This window comes from Chiloscyllium plagiosum, chromosome 3, assembly GCF_004010195.1.
Source record: "Chiloscyllium plagiosum isolate BGI_BamShark_2017 chromosome 3, ASM401019v2, whole genome shotgun sequence".
NCBI classification, from domain to species: domain Eukaryota; kingdom Metazoa; phylum Chordata; class Chondrichthyes; order Orectolobiformes; family Hemiscylliidae; genus Chiloscyllium; species Chiloscyllium plagiosum.
Genome location: NC_057712.1, coordinates 103,947,449 through 103,964,433, shown reverse-complemented (window position 1 = coordinate 103,964,433; position 16,985 = coordinate 103,947,449). Strand labels below are relative to the sequence as shown.

Sequence of the window (16,985 nt, the reverse complement as noted above, 5' to 3'; positions counted from 1 at the left end):
ATGCCATCATGCAGCAGGCGCAGGAAGGTGATTAATTTTTTGGGGCAACGAGATTTGAGTAAGATGCAAAGTAGTCCTGTCAAGTTGCTTAAGTCAAAAGTCGAAGAAAGCCAAATATTTAAGTGCAGAGCCGAGAGAGCAATTACCCCGACTGCATTATTTAGTTTATCAGTAAAGACTATTATACTAAAGCCTGAACTTTAGCAGAGTATTTTCACAGGATTTGCTGGATTTGTCATTTACCGTGCATTTTCCCATTAGAAAGGGTGATTACATCTCAAAAAATACTTCATTAATTGTAAAGCAGTTTGCGACCACTGATAGTTTTAAGAACTTTAAAAGTTTTCAGGATAATGAAATGCCATGAGATCAAACAAGCTTAATCCAATTTTTCCAGCTCAACTCTCTTTGACAAACTTCAGCACACATCCATTCTTCCTGCAGATATAGTTCAGTTTATATTTTGAATCATTTTTTGCCTAGCAGTAACAATTCAACAGATTTATTCGCTCTCCTTCAACAATTACTTCTGACAGGCTCATCATGAACACTTGGATCCTGGTATTTGAGTATTTCATCATAGTGAACAATTGCCTCTTTTTCAAAGAAAGTTAGTTGAACTTGCTTGCCCTTTCCTCATGATCTCAACTCCAGATGTCCTGTATTGTCTTTGCTTAAAATGTATGGTTTTGAGGATAATATAATTTGTCTTCTCATTTGTTCCTAACACAATTAAGTATGATATAGCTTGTTAACAATTTACTGGCAGCAATATAATTTCTCATAATTTGATATTGTTTCCCTTGTAACTTATTTACCGTTTATTTAAATATCAGCAAATAACCTACTTTGCTTATGATTTCATCAGTCCACAGTCAGCATTAGAACAGTGGCTGTCAGTTATTTCTACCAGAATAACCTTTGAAAAACAAAATGCCTACAATGAAATCTGTTGGGAGCTGCTAAATGAACTTCTGGCACTTACAAACCAAATATTTTGCAAGTTACTTGTGTCTCCAATTGGATGCATAATTTTCAAACTTAGAAATTAAATAAATGTACTGAGCTTGTTTATCACTAGAAAATGTTTGGCTTAATTGAAGTTTTTAAAAAAACTTTTTATTATAATCGCTAGATTAATACCAGGAGCGGACTGAAACTTTTGGATACATAGAGGCCTCAATTAGCGACATGGTCAGAAGGCTGTCCGTAGGCTCTACTGCTATGAAAATAATCTGGTCGGAGATTTCGAAGGCAGCAGAGTATCAACCCCTTTGAGTAAATGCCCCTTCAGCCATAAACCAGCCACAAACAAGGGCATTTAATTCTGGAAGCAGAAATTCTCCCTGGTCTGTGTCTTAAATGAGAGATTCCTTGTTCTGAACCTATTCTCCCTGGTTCTAGTTTCTTCTGCAAGAAGAAAACATCCTCTCAGCATCCATCTTGTCAAGAATCTTTCTGTTTCAATAAGTTCACCTCTTATTCTTCTGAACTCCGATCGGTATAAGTTCAAGCTACTTAGCCGGCGATACAATGGCTCAGTGGTTAGCATTGCTGCCTCACAGTGCCAGCGACTGAGGTTCGATTCACCCTCGGGTCCCTGGCACTGTGCAAAGTTTGCACGTTCTCCCCATGTATGCGTGGGTTTCCCCGGGTGATTTGGTTTTATCCCACAGTCCAAAGATGTGCAGGTTAGGTAGATTGGCCATGATAAATTGTCCATAGTGTCCAGGGATCTGCAAGCTAGATGAATTAACCATGGGAAATACAGTTTACAGGGATAGGATGGGGGTGTGGGTCTGAGTGTGATGCTGTTTGGAGAGTCAATGTGTATTTGATAGGTCAAATGGCCTGCTTCCACTCTGCAGGGATTCTATGATTCTATGACTTTTCCTCATAATTCAACCTGCTGGAATAGGAGGGAGACTCACAGAAAACTGGATCACTGGGATCCTTGAGGAGAAAGTGAGGGCTGCAGATGCTGGAGATCAGAGCTGAAAAATGTGTTGCTGGAAAAGCGCAGCAGGGTAGGCAGAATCCAAGGAACAGGAGAATCGATGTTTCGGGCATAAGCCTGAAGAAGGGCTTATGCCCGAAACATCGATTCTCCTGTTCCTTGGATGCTGCCTGACCTGCGCTTTCCCAGCAACACATTTTTCAGCCTTCATCACTGGGATCCTTTCCAGGGCAGACGGGGTCTGAACAAGATGGGTGGGTTGCACATAAACTGCATGGGCACCAATATCCTTGCTGGGAGGTTTGCTCGTGCCACTTGGATTTAAACCAATGTGGTAGAGGGTGGAAACCAGAGGAGTAGGTCAGCATATGGAATGATTGAGGAGAAGGTAGAGGTTAAATGAAGGAAGTTTAATAAAAGGAACTGGAAAGGCCCGCTTGATGAATATGGCTGGACTGACAGTCTCGAGAATATTTATTTTAATGCAAGGTGTTTAAAAGGTAACGCAGAAAGCAAAGAGCTTAGAGTCTCGATTAGTACTTGGAACTATGGTGTTGTAGCTATTACAGAAACTTGGTTGAGAGAAAGGCAGGATTAGACCTCAACATTCCAGGGTTTAGATGTTTCAGTCGAGATAGCAAGGGGTGTTAAAAGGTGGGTAAGTTGCATTATTGATTAAGGAATATGTCACAGCTGTATGAAGAGAGGACACCTTGGAGGGCTCACTCAGCAAGGCCATATAGATACAACCCAGGAAAAAGAAAGGTGCAATCACAATGAAAGGTTTATATTATAGAACAGCAGGAGACAGAGGAACCGATATATAAGCAGATCGTGGAAAGATGTAAAAACAGTTGGGTTTGTGATAGTGGGTGATTTTAACTGAAAGCAAACAAGTCCTGTCTGATATAAAGGAAGCAAGAAAGAACTTAAACAAAGAATTAGGAGGGCTAAAAGTGAACATGAAATATCCTTGGCAGATAGATTTAAGGTAACCTCTGTTTATGAATATATATATATATATATAGCTAGCAAAAGTATAGGTATACTCAGGGACAATGGAGGGAATTTGTATGTAGAGCTGACAATCTTGGTATTTGCTGGAAAATTGGAGACTGAGACGTGACCTGATAGAAGTACATAAAATTATGAGAGGTATGGGTAGAATGGATAATTGTCGTTTTTTTTCCCGGGCTGGAAATGTCAAATACTAGGGGGCGTGGGTTTATAGTGAGAGGGGGAAAGTTTAAAGGAGATATGCAAGGCAGTGTTTTTACACATAAGATAGTAAGTAACTGGAACAAGCTGCCAGGGAGTTGGTAGAAGCAGATATAATAGTTACATCTAAGAGGCATTTAGATAGACACCATAAACGGGTAAGGAATAGAGGGATACTGACCACCTGTTGACAAATGTGATTAGTTTAGAATGCATCATGATTGGCCCAGACATGGTGAAATGAAGGGCCTGTTCCTATGCAGTACTGTTCAATGTTGCGTATTCATTCCAGTAATCAGACTAGTGAACCTATCTGAATTACTTTCAAAGTAAGCATGCTGTTTTTTTAAGAAAGGAGACCAAAGCTATATATAATGCTCCAAGTGTGGTTTCATCAACAGTTATAACAAGGCTTTCCGACTTTTATACTCCAGTCCCCTTATAAAAAATGTGGACATTAATTTACCTTCTAAACTACTTGCACCGTATCTTCTTATGAATCTTGTGTGAGGACATCCAGAATTACTCACTCCCTTACACTTCATAGTCTAACTACATCTGAATAATATTTAGCTTTTCTTCCCTTGTTTCTACCATAGTGGATAACCTCCACGTTTCTTACTTTATACTGTATCTGTCAGATTTTTGCCTAGTCACACCGATCTATGTCCCTCTGTAGACTTTTGTGATCTTTTCATAACTTATTTTCCCACCTATTTTTTGTATCGTCAGCAGATTCTGCTATAATGCAATCAGTCCCTCCATCCAAGTCTTTAATACGGACTGTAAGCAGTTGAGGCCTCAGCATTTTCCAATGCCAGACGACCTGGAAATATTACATTTGCCTCAGTTTTCTGTTTCCTGCTAAACTTTTACTCTGCTCACATTAATGTATTCCCCTGAAAATGATTGCATCTTGTTTTGTATAGTAATCTTCACGTGCAACCTTACCTTTGGAAATTTAACTATATCTGTTGGTCGTCCTTTATCTATCCAATTTTACATTTTCAAAAAGGCCTAAAAAATTGCCGAACACACTTTCCCTTTCATGTAACTGTTGCATCCCCTTGCTTGTATTGATCTTTTTTCTTTTAAATCTCCTGCTATACCTCCTTAGTAATGGATTCCTGCATTTTTGCAATTACAAATGTTAGACCAACTAGACACAGTTTCCCACTTTCTGTCATCTTCCTTTTAGGGATTTTATATTTGCAGTTTCCCAATCTGATCAAGAAATTGTAGTAAATATATATATACCCTATCTTTGCAGCTACTTCTTTAACAACCTAGTGTGCAAGCCATCAGGTCCAGGGAACAAACTGCCTTTCCTCTCATTAGTTTTCCTCAAGTCTTTTTCTTGACAGCTCCTCTTTTTCCCCATTTATTTCCCAATATTCTTGACAACTTTTGGTATCTCTGGCATGATGGCACAAAAAAATGCTTGTTCAAAGTGTCTGCCATTTCTTGTCTCCTATTATTAATTCCCAAATTTCATCCTCTAAGGGACCAATATTCACTTTAGCTACTCTTTCTTCTTACATATTTATAGAAGATCTTGGTATCTATTTTTATATTTTGCAAGTTTACCCTTGTATTCCGGTTTCTCTTTTTTTTTCAACAATACCTCATGTGTCCTTAATAGATGAATGCAATTAGTTTTAACAGCAGAGTCACTTTTAAGTTATTCATTTGCAGGTATCACCTGCAGTGCCAGGAAACTACAGCAAACTTTGCTTCACAGTTTCACTGTTTCTGATTACTAGTGATACAATCAATAAAGCCAATTATAGTGAATAACCAAAATATTAGAAGACATGTTCGTGAAATATTTCATCAAATTGTAATGGTTTACGAAACTTTTAATTCTGTAGCCACATTCCTTATAGCTTAAACTCTGCAAAGGTGATATTTTTGAAATCCTGAATTTAGTGAAACTTAAATTTAGCTCATTTTCCTATTTATATATAGTCCTTTTGTTTTTATATCATTTATTACATATCCAAAATGTACTTTTTAATTAGAATGGTATGTTATTATAACACCTTTGATGGGAAATTTTATCAAAATCTCTAAGTCTTCCTTACACTTAATTAGTCATAGAGTCATACAGCAGTGAAACAGACCCTTTGGTCAATTTGTCCGCACCCATCAGACATCCCAATTTGACCTCGTCCCATTTGCCAGCATTTGGCCCATATCCCTCTAATCCCTCCTATCCATATACCCATCCAGCTGCCTTTTAAATGTTGTAATTGTACCAGTCTCCACCACTTCGTCTGGCAGCTCATACACCCACCACCCTCTGCATGAAAAAGTTACACCTCGGGTCCTTTTTAAATATTTCCTCTCTCATCTTAAATCTATGTCCTCTAGATTAAAGTCTTGGCAACTCACCCTATCCATGTCCTTCATGATTTTATAGACCTCTATAAGGTCACCCCTCAGCCTCTGATGCTTCCTGGAAAATAGCCCCAGCCTATTCAGCCTCTCCTTATAACTCAAGGTCTCTAATCCCGGCAACATCCTTCTAAATCTTTCTTGCATTTTCTCATGTTTACCAACATTCTTCTTATAGAAGGTCGACCAGAATTGTATGCAGTATTCTAAAAGTGGCCTCATCAATGTCCTGTGAACATGACATCCCAATTCCTATATTCAATGTTCTGGCCAATGAAGGCAAATACTTCGTAATGTCTTCAGAAATACATAAGGGGACAGATTTCCTCCCTGCAAATGGTTACTAATATGTCCAAATGTTTTTTTGCCTGCACAGCATGTTTTCTCATTGACGGTATTTTTAAAGTGTTAGGGATGTTCAAGTAACGTATAATGTATAAATACTGAGTGTATGGCCTTGGTATGTTTCTCTCTTTATCGTTTGAACAGAATTCTGCATTTTATGTCTTAGTTTTTTTTCTTTCTTGATGATGGTACTTAAACTAACAAGAGACCCTGTAATTTGGCCATAAATCATCAATAATGCAACTTCTTCAAATATTTTCCAAAAATCTACATGCATAATAGTTGGATTATCTAGTCGCATGAGGTAAAGAACTGGCATTTCTTTTAGTTGCGAATGTTTGATAGGATTAATATGTCCTTTATTTTCATGGAGAGGTCTGAGTTCTATAAGGCGGCACGGTGGCGCAGTGGTTAGCACTGCTGCCTCACAGCGCCAGAGACCCGAGTTCAACTCCCGCCTCAGGCGACTCTCTGTGTGGAGTTTGCACATTCTCCCCGTGTCTGCGTGGGTTTCCTCCGGGTGCTCCGGTTTCCTCCCACAATCCAAAAATGTGCAGGTTAGGTGAATTGGCCATGGGAAATTGCCCGTAGTTAGGTGAAGGGGTAAACGTAGGAGTATGGGTCTGGGTGGTATACGCTTCGGCGGGTCGGTGTGGACTTGTTGGGCCGAAGGGCCTGTTTCCACACTAAGTAATCTAAGTAATCTAATCTAAAGGTCTGCTTTGTATGAATCATTTAATGTTTTACATAAAGTGTTTCTTTGTGTTGATATAGGTAAGAGAAGAAGAAATGGAGGAGCTCCTTCAGCTGCTGGATGATTACTGTCAACTACCTGTCGCAGGGGGAGCAGAAAACACCTATGGGAAAGTGAATATTCTTCTCCAAACCTATATTGGCCACGGAGAGTTGGATAGCTTTTCACTAATTTCTGATACTGCTTATGTTGCACAGGTGAGTACTTCCACCTCTCATTCATTTGACAGATGTAGTTGAAGACTACGGTACTGGAAAAGCACAGTATGTCAGGCAGCATCCGAGGTACAGGGCATAAACTCTTCATCAGGAATGGGGGGTGTGAAGGGGGCTGAGCGATAAACAGGAGGGTGAGGGTGGGGCTGGGGGAAAGTAGCTGAGATGGCGATACGTGGATACTGGTGGGGATGGTGGAGCAGATAGTTGGGAAGGAAGATGGACAGGTGGGACAGGTCAAGAGGGTGGTGTTGAGTTGGAGGGTTGAATCTGGGATGAGGTGAGGCGTGAGGAGATTTGGAAACTAGTGAAGTCGATGTTGATGCCATCCAGTTGAACAGTCCCAAGGCAGTAGATGAGGCATCCTTCCTCCAGGCATTGGGTGGCTTGGATTTGGCGGTGAAGGAGGCCCAGGACTTGCATGTCCGTGATGGATTGGGAGGGGGAGTTGAAGTGGTTGGCCACAGGGCGGTGGGGTTGTTTAGTGTATGAGCCTCCAGATGAAGCACTTGTGGCATGGTCCGCTTTTTATTTGTGTTTAGGTTTCTTGGGTTGATGATGTCATTCCTGTGGTGATCTCATTTCCTGTTCTTTTTCTCAGGGGTTGGTAAATGGGATCCAAGTCAATTTTGATAATTTGATTTATCACCAAAAGAATAAATGGAGCAGTTGGTATCTCTTGGTTATGACATGTCATGTCCCAAGAAAAATGGAATCTGTAATGGGTTTCAATTGAGAATTGGACAACTAATGGAAAGTATTGAAGAAGAGAAGGAGAGTATTACTAAATTTACATTTATTTGCATTCTCATGGAATGTGAGTATCAATGGCTAGGCCAGCATTTATTGCCCATCCCCAATTCCTCAGCAGTTATGAGTCAATCCCGTTGCAGTGACTCTGGGGTCACATGGACATGATTAGACAGAGAATAGATGCAACAGGAAACAACCAGTATGTGCCAATATACTGTGCGAGAGGCTACAAAAATATTGGGACAAAACCTGTAGAAACACGTCGGAATGTAGAATTGAAGTCAAAATCAAATCAGCCAAGATTTTGATGAATGCAGAAGCAGATTGGAAGGGCCAAGTGGTTTACCTTTGTTATGTAACCAGACTAGATTATATGTAACCAGACTAGGTGACACTGGCAGATTTATTTCCCTAAAGGGCATCAATGGACCATGTGGAGTCTTGTTTTTAATGACATTCAAAAATGTTTACAAGGATTCCATTAAACTGGCTTTTTTTAAATTTAACTCTAAATTTTTTTTTCATTGCATTCAAGTTTCACCACCACCTAGCACGGGGCTGTGGATTATTGGTATTGTGACAAAAGCACTTTGCCTCCCATAATACCTCTCAGAGAGGTAGCACAAATGCGATGGAGTAATTTTCTGTGTTGTGCAGTTCTTTGGAACAACGAAGCTGAAATGGGGGAATGTTTTTTGAATAAGTTGTTGACAATGTAAGTTAAGAGCATTCAATTAATGCGAAATAAATGTGAAACTGTAGGAGTACTTTTCTTTTCTGCAAGATTGCATATCAAATATGCCTGAATTTCCATCTTAAAATTTCAATGTTATTGGAAGCTATAAAAGTCAGAAGTAATTGAACCCAGCCTTGAACATCTGGATAACTACCTAGAAAAGAATAACTTTATATGGATCACAAGGACCATGTACACAAGGACCATATCAAGTTCATATCTAAAAACTTATTATGTCTGTATTCTGAGCAAATTGCTACTATGGTAATTAGTGGAGCTCACATGCTGATAATTGGCACATACTAACTACATTGGATACCTTCAAATAACTTCTGCATTTGCAGCTTTTTAATTCTGATTTTAATTTAATTAAGCATGGTGCAATTTTGTTTTCTTTTCCCTGTGGGAAACTCATCAAGCCATAGCTACTTTATTACTTCCTCAGCTTTTTATAGTGTTATTTCGTTTCTGTCGAGAGAGTACTGCATTTTATCATGGACGTAAAGAAAGTTGAGCTCCTCTAGATTATTTTTCTGGTCTTTAAACTGCTAATAATATGAGAACAGCATGACATACCCCAACTTGCTAGGTGGCAGACCGCATTTTATTTGTTCCTATCACTTATGAGAGTTAGTTTGATAATGAGACAGAAATAATGTTATCTAACGTAAGGTGATATTTTTCAGAACTTCATTTGTGAGCTTTATGCTGAGCCTCCAATTTGTAGGCTGTAATGTGAGCATTGAAGTTGCAGGCTTGTTCCTTGTTTCCCAGCCAATTGTTGTGCCAGTGTTCCTGACTGTTAAAACAATCATTTATGTTGCCAAAAGAGTGAAGAATATTTAAGCTGAACATTGATCAAGTCTCTTGGCCCAGTAAATAATTATTTCACTTTACAAAAGAACATACAGTGGCTCAGTGGTTAGCACTGCTGCCTCTCAGTGCCAAGGACCCAGCCTTGATTCCAGCCTCAAGCGTGTCTGTGTGGAGTTTGCATGTTTTTCCAGTGTCTGCATGGATTATCTCTTGTGCTTTGTTTCCTCTGCCAGTCCAAAGATGTGCAGGTTAGGTGGATTGGCCATGCTGAATTGCCCCATAGCATCCAGGGATGTGCAGGTTAGGTGGATTGGCAGTGAGAAATGCAGGGTTACAGAGATAGGGTGGCTGTTCAGAGGGTTGGTGTGGACTTGATGTCCCAAATGGCGTGCTTCCGCACAGTAGGGCTTCTAGGATTTGCATAAAACTCCAAAATGATGCATGGATATGATCCACTCACGAAATTCAAATCTATTTCATGACAGCCTTCGAATCTATCACTTTTCTTTAGAAATGTTTCAAATTTGAACATTTTATTTACTTTTATCTGATCATTAATAGTAGCATTCGGTTGATTTGGGGATCTATTAATTTTTCTATATTTAATATCTTTCAAAAAGTAATTCAGTAATATATTTGCCTCTTGCTGCTGATTGGCTAACTCCTAATTTATGGGAGAGGATGCAATCTAGACTTGGAAAATGGGGGTGTTGCCCAAATTGATGCACAGCTCATAGACTCAACCACAGAGTCAAAGCTCCACATTTCAAGTGTGTCCATTCCCTGCAGTTTCCTTCCCCATCCTGTGCATCCTAAATCTTGCCTAATCGCATCATAATTGCCTCTTTCCCTGCAGTATATACCTATCCCTGTGCATTGCTATTGTAAACATAACTGGATTATGGTCACTATTGCCAAAGTGCTCACCTACCTCCAAATCTAACAACTGGCCAGGTTCATTCCCCAGTACCTCATCCAATGTGGCATCACCCCTTATTGGCCTGTCTACATACTGTGTCTGAAAACCCTCCTGCACACATTGAACAAAAACTGACCCATCTAAACTAGTTGAACGATAGTATTCCCAGTCCATATTGGGGAAGTTGAAGTCCCCATGACAACTACCCTCTTACTCTTGCTCCTATCGAGAATCATCTTCCTATCCTTTCCTCTACATCTCTGGAACAATGCAGAGGCCTGTAGAAAACTCCCAACAGGGTGACCTCCAGTGAAGTGGAAATTGTAGACACTGGCTATAATTTTTCCATCTTTCTTTAATTCAGTTGTGGTGCTAAAGAACTAGAGAATTGCAAATGTTACACCCTTATTCAAGATAAGCGCAGCAATTACAGGTCAGTCAGTTTATCTGTAGTGGTGAAGAAACTTCTAGAAACAAAATTAATAGTCAGATGGACAAATGTCGATTAATTCAGAAAAGTCAGCATGGATTTACTAAAGAAAGAATGTTTTAACTTTTTGCAGAGTTAACAGAGGATTGGTGAGGGCATCGCTGTTTGTAACGAATTTGTGATTTAACTGTATCATGCTACTAGTTCTCATCGTGACCAAGAATTGAACTGAATTTATTCATGAAGCGGGTCATGTAGTAAGAATCATTTCACTGCAGTTTAGGCTGTGTTGTGTTATGTTACTGCACACTCAGTATGTCTTTAAGAGACTTGCTCATGATGTAATCACTGTTCAAAAGCATGTTACCCAAGAGTATAAAGATCTCATATTCCACCTTGCCTCTGATACTTGAAGCATAACACTGTACGGGAAATTGGTCCTCAGTTCAGATGCTAGTTTGTGTGAGGAATGAAATGTTTGCACATTGAATTAGTTGTAATAAATGTTCTTTGAATTCTCTAATTCTGTGGTATCCATGCCCCGTTTGTTATGTTGTGGGGGATAACATGGGCATTGTCATGTCAGAGAATACACCTGTGTTGGAGGCAAACTCCCATCAGGCTACAGCCATATTCCAACCTCAACTAGCAAAGCACTATTTATGAAGCTAGAAATAGCAGATCCAAGAAATACAACTCACTGAAACCCACATGGCAGTCATTGACAAACTGAAAGAATGTTGCTTTGTCAGATGTACCAGGTTTTATATGAGATGATATATAAGGAAAATCCTGCCTTCCTTTTTAATGTATGTTAAATATTCTAGGACAGTTGTATAAGGGCTGAAGCAGACAGTTTGTAAGTTTGATGTCATTTATGACCCCACAATGATTGTTTGCACCATTTGAAATGCTGCTGACTGCTATTTCCATACATTTGCATAATATTTCACCTCAATTTATCTGCTGCTGAAATACTATTCATACCTTCATTAGCTCCAACCTCCCATGTTCTACACTGTCAAACTTGAATTCCTCAAAAATCTTTTTTGTATATTAACTTCTTCACTGTTACCCATGTTGCTTGCTGACTAGAGGACACTGAAGTTTGAAACACTGTGGTTGAATGAAATTTAAAATATGGTCCTTTGAATACAACTCATTCCACCAGCAGAGTTGCTGACCAGCAAAGAGTTTTGAGATTTGTAGATTTTCCTGAATGTCTGAACGCATGCAGAGTCTTTATTAAATGATGCTGAAATAGTGATTAGGGCTATCATCATAAAGTTTAATTTGTAATAGTCTATGCCAATATGTGATAACATAAATTTACTGTGTAATACTATTAAAACTTACAGTTGATAAGCAGGGTACTTGGTTAAATTTGCAGTAAGAGTTTTTGCAGGTAAAGATTATTGATCAATTCCAGTTATTTAATTAGATTGTTTCCTTGCTATGTTTGCAGAATGCAGCCCGTATTGTACGAGCACTTTTTGAAATTGCCCTGAGAAGACGATGGCCTGCAATGACCTATCGATTATTGAATTTGTGCAAGATAATTGACAGGAGATTGTGGGGATGGTGTAATCCACTACGCCAGTTCTCAATTTTGCCAGGTCATGTGCTCGCAAAACTGGAGGAAAAGAAACTCACCATCGATAAGATGAAGGACATGCGCAAGGATGAAATAGGTAAGATAATCTTAAATTCTGGATCAATGGTGCTTGAAGAGCACAGCAGTTCAGGCAGCATCCGAGGAGCTTCAGCAAAATCGACGTTTCAGGCAAAAGCCCTTCATCAGGAATAATTTATTCCTGCTTTATTCCTGATGAAGGGCTTTTGCCCGAAACGTCGATTTTGCTGAAGCTCCTTGGATGCTGCCCGAACTGCTGTGCTCTTCCAGCACCATTGATCCAGAATCTGGTTTCCAGCATCTGCAGTCATTGTTTTTACCAAGATAATCTTAAATCTTCCTCTAACTTCTGAGAGAATTGGCAAACATCTAATGGTGCAGAACTTAATGGATTTGGAGGGCATGTAGGCCATTTGATTGGGCAGGAAGGTGCAGGTTGAGTACTCCACCATATCCCTGCAACTACTAGATTAAGTCATGGTTAATGGAATGCTAACTGTAGTATTGAAGGTTACAATATTAGGAATGTATTGGGTTAATTAGAAAACATCTAAAGTGGTCAATAGATGAAAAAATACCATGGGCAGTTTGGTGATGGGAAAAAGAAACAATCATTCAGTTGTTTGTATGAACAGTTCTGGATATAAAGAAAAAGAAAATATCTAAACTCCACAATTGAAGGGCTCTTGTAGTACAGTGGGAGTGGCTTTAAGCCTGGGTGCAAGTCCAACCTGGTCTCTGTGACCTAGTTAATCTGAACAGATAGTTTGAGGCTGTTGTGGCACAGTGGCAGTGCCCCTGCCAGAAGGCCAAGTTAAAGTCCTACCTGCCATGGATGTGTTGGTATAAGATATCTGAACATCTGTACATAAAAGGAGAGGCCAGCTAGAAGGACAGGGAGAGTATATTTCAATGGGGAAGCAAACTGTTTGTGAAGAAATGAAGAAGCTGTTCCAAAGTATCTCTTTATGTGTTTCACAAATAATGTAAAAGTCTGTTATAGACCACAGCAAAACTGTTTTCAATGATACTTTCTTTCCCTGTCCCATGATGCTGCATCACTGAAGTGCTGTTTTTTATAAGTGCCTTGCCGACACACAGGTTATGTAATTTGTGTAACAAACTGGTATCTTTACAGCAATTGGTAAGTTTATGGTTATAAAAATGGTAAATGGTTTTTCTAAAGCTCAGAATTTATTAGGTGTCAGCTGAATTAAAAGGGGAAAATTCAAACTTTATAAACAGGTCAAATTGAATATAAAAGAAATCTCTTTTTACATTTGAGAATGTGAAAGTATAATGGCCTGCTTTCCAACACAGATACACAGACACACAAACATACTACTTGATGATTTGATATAATTAGTTGATACTTAGTGCCTTTGGTTGCATTGTTTTTCAACATATCCCTATTCATAATTTTTATGTAATTCTGTAGATAAGGTTTTGTTTGCTTGCAGAATTAGAATTTGTTTTTAATTGCAGTTAAGTTAAATGCAATTAGGTTGCCAGACTGCCATGCCATTTTGAGTTAATTGGCCTTGGTGGAGCATATAAGTCTAACATCACAAACAAAATTTATGATGTCAAGTACAGTTTTATGCAAAGTTTCAGGTTGTTGTAAGTTGAAGTAATTGTTCTTTACTGATTTGAGAAATGAATAAGATGCATTGAATCCTCAATGTTGCTTTTGGAGTTAGATTTGAATACATATTACATATTAACCCAGTATGGCTAACCACTCGAAAAAGGCTGTTGAAATTTTAATTTTGTTTCTTCAGAAGGACTGAAATGTTTAACTTCTAACTTTGTTTCATTATTTCTACTTTTTACCTAAGATTTTGTCCCTAGGTATCTTTGTACCTAAGATGACATTGGGAATGGCAACATGGTACAATTTTCACTGTACTCATGTACCTCTGTATTTGATTGCACATGATATATTCTAATTCTAATGTGTAAACATATTTAATGACAATGACACAACAAGGCAGATGGATTATTCATTTGACTGCAGGTTTTCTTTGTGGTTTCTTTCACAACACTATTGACTGGTGTGTGATATAAAGTGCAAAAAGAGAGTTAAAAGACACAACTTTTGATATGTGTAGAAATGTTATTGTTAGCTGGAAGCATGGAGTTTTTGCAACTCAGGGAGAGGTTATTTGTTTTGTGAAGGATTGTTGCAACTTAATCCCACACATCATTTTTTTTCTCACAATATTGAGAATTGTTCAGTTTTTGATTTCAGTTTGAATTATCTTTCAAAATTTCCTTGAACTCTACATCCACCATTTCAGGTCAGACGAGAATGGTGGTCTAGCAGTAATGTCACTAAACTAGCCACACTCAGGCCCAGGCTAACGCTCTTGGGAAGAGTTCAAAACCCACCACATCAGCTGGTGGAATTTAAACTCAACTAAAAAAATGTGGAAAAGAAAGTCATCCTCCGTAATGGTGACCATGAAGCCATCATCTGTTTCTGAAAATATCGTCTTGTTCACTGATGTCCTTCAGGGAAGAAAATCTGCTATCCTTACCCAGCCTTGACTGCAAAAGAGTCCAGATCTGCAGTGATGCAATTCACTCTTAATTGCTACTTGATAGGCCTCAGCAAATCACTCCATTCAAGGTCATTTAGTGATTGGGCAGCAAATAGTGGCAAAATAAAGAGATTTTATTGAAATACGTAAAATTCTGAAGGTTTGGATACTTAAAGCATGTTTCCCATTGTGGGAGAGACTAGAACCATGGGCACAGAATTTAAAAGTAAGGGTCTCTATTTAAGACAGAAATTAGGTTTTCTTTGAGGGTTGAGTGTCTTTGGAGCTCTCTTCGGAGTATATTGGAAGCAGCATTATTAAATACTTTTATGGCAGAAGTAAATAGGGTTCTTGACTAACAAGGAAGTTGATGGTTATTGGCGATAGGTAAGAATGTGGATTTGTGGCCACTATCAAATTAACCATGACCTTGTTAAATAGAAGACAAGGATAAAGGAGCCCACATAACCTACTCTAGTTCTGTGTTTGTCTGGATTTTAGACTTGAAGAATCTTCTATGTAAGATAAAACATCCTCTCTACCCTCTGACTCACATGACAATTAATTTCAATCTATGAATTCTGACTATTCTGACCCAGATGTTGAAACTAATCTTGAAAACCTCTGTTAAAATTCTTAGTTTCTCCAATCTCTCCACATAACAGCAGTCCTAAATCCTTGGCAATGTCCTGCAAACCTCTTCTTTAAACTTTCCAAGACTATGACATTTGAATTGTGGTGCACAGGATCATACATAATTCAAGACAGCCAGTGTTTTGTGAAAAAAAGATTTCCATGCTTTGTTTTTTTATCATTCAGGATGTGGCTGTCTCTGGTTAGGCCATCATTTATTATACATCCCCAATTACCAAAGAGTAAACCACATCTCAGTCGATTTGGATCAAGAGTGGACCAGAACATTTTAAGGACACCAGATTTCCCCCCCAAATGATATTAATGTGCCAAGTGGGTTTTATGACAAGCGTCAGTGGTTACGTAGTTGCCATTACATTAGCTATTAATTTTAGATTTTTTTTGTTGAATTCATATTTCACCCTTTGCCATGATGACGTTCCAAACCATTTTACCAGAACATTGTCCCGAGATTTCTGGATTAATGGTCTAATGACGTTACCACTACACCAGAGCCTCCCCAATTATTCTGATTTTCACCTTCAAGGTAATCTTAGCTAATAAAGATGTTCACAAGCAGAAAACTCAGATTGGTGAGTGTTCCTACCATGAAGACACGTGATGGTTACCAGAGGCAGGAAAAGGACAAATAAGGGTAAATTTGCTGGAATTTCATAGAATTCCTACAATGTAGAAGCAAGGCTTTCGGCCCATCGAGTCTTCAACGATTGTCCAAAGAGCAGACCTACCCCAACCCTGTAACCCTGCATTTCCCTGGCTAACGCACCTCGCTTGCATATCCCTTGACACTATGGGAAATTTTGCATTGCCAATCCACCTAACCTGTGCATCTTTGGACTGTGGGAGGAAACTGGAGCCATCCAGAGGAAATCTACACAGACACTGGGAGAATGTGCAAATCCCTCACAGACAGTCACCCAAGGCTGGAATCGGGCCTGGTGCAGTGAGGCAGCAGTGTTAACTATTGAACCATTGTGCCGCCCCTAAATTACTCACTAACGTTTAATTTCGAATAAATTTAAATCTAAAATGTGGTTAAAATAGTTTTAAAATGCTGATTGAAATAAGAGTGATAAAGAGGAACATAAAATTTGAAGATATGAAATTTAGTTTTTATATTATAAACACTACTATGATAGTGTTTGTTTTAGGGCCACAGTGTGCAAGCTGAGAACTTGATAAAGCCTTAAACCTGTTGGCGGTCTAGGAAGTATGTGAACATGTGTCTAATATGATTGAGAAATACATGGACATTTCAAAACAATGAGGTTTTAGTGGATACCAGATGCTTTTAGCTTCATTCCTGAGTTTATTTTTGTAGTGGTATGTGTCTATTTGCCTCCATTTTTACAAGTAGTAGTTTGTTTATTTTTAATGGAAGTATATTAAGGCTGGATTTATTTGTCTCCAATCCTCCAGCTAAGCAAATACTTTATGGTCCAAGAATTTATATGAAAATTTCAGAATAAGAGTTGTCTTGGGCAGGAGGAAATTGTTTTGTCTTTAGAAAGAGACCTATTCATTTTTTTTTATGCATATCGACTAAGGTGGCAGACTTACTATTTTTAAATATGACCAGGAATAAGTCACATTTGAAAAAACAGTTTGCTAAATA

The 16,985-nt window shown here is 38.7% G+C and overlaps 1 protein-coding gene across 3 annotated transcripts in view; it reads left to right on the top strand.

Annotated features, from left to right (window-relative positions):
- ascc3 (activating signal cointegrator 1 complex subunit 3) overlaps nucleotides 1-16,985 on the top strand; it is a 541,129-nt gene that overhangs the window by 341,462 nt on the left and 182,682 nt on the right. For all 3 annotated transcript variants that reach the window (XM_043687007.1, XM_043687008.1, XM_043687009.1), the window contains 2 exons: nucleotides 6,692-6,868; nucleotides 12,006-12,231. In XM_043687007.1, coding sequence (XP_043542942.1) covers nucleotides 6,692-6,868; nucleotides 12,006-12,231 — 403 coding nt within the window. The remainder of the gene's footprint in view (nucleotides 1-6,691; nucleotides 6,869-12,005; nucleotides 12,232-16,985) is intronic.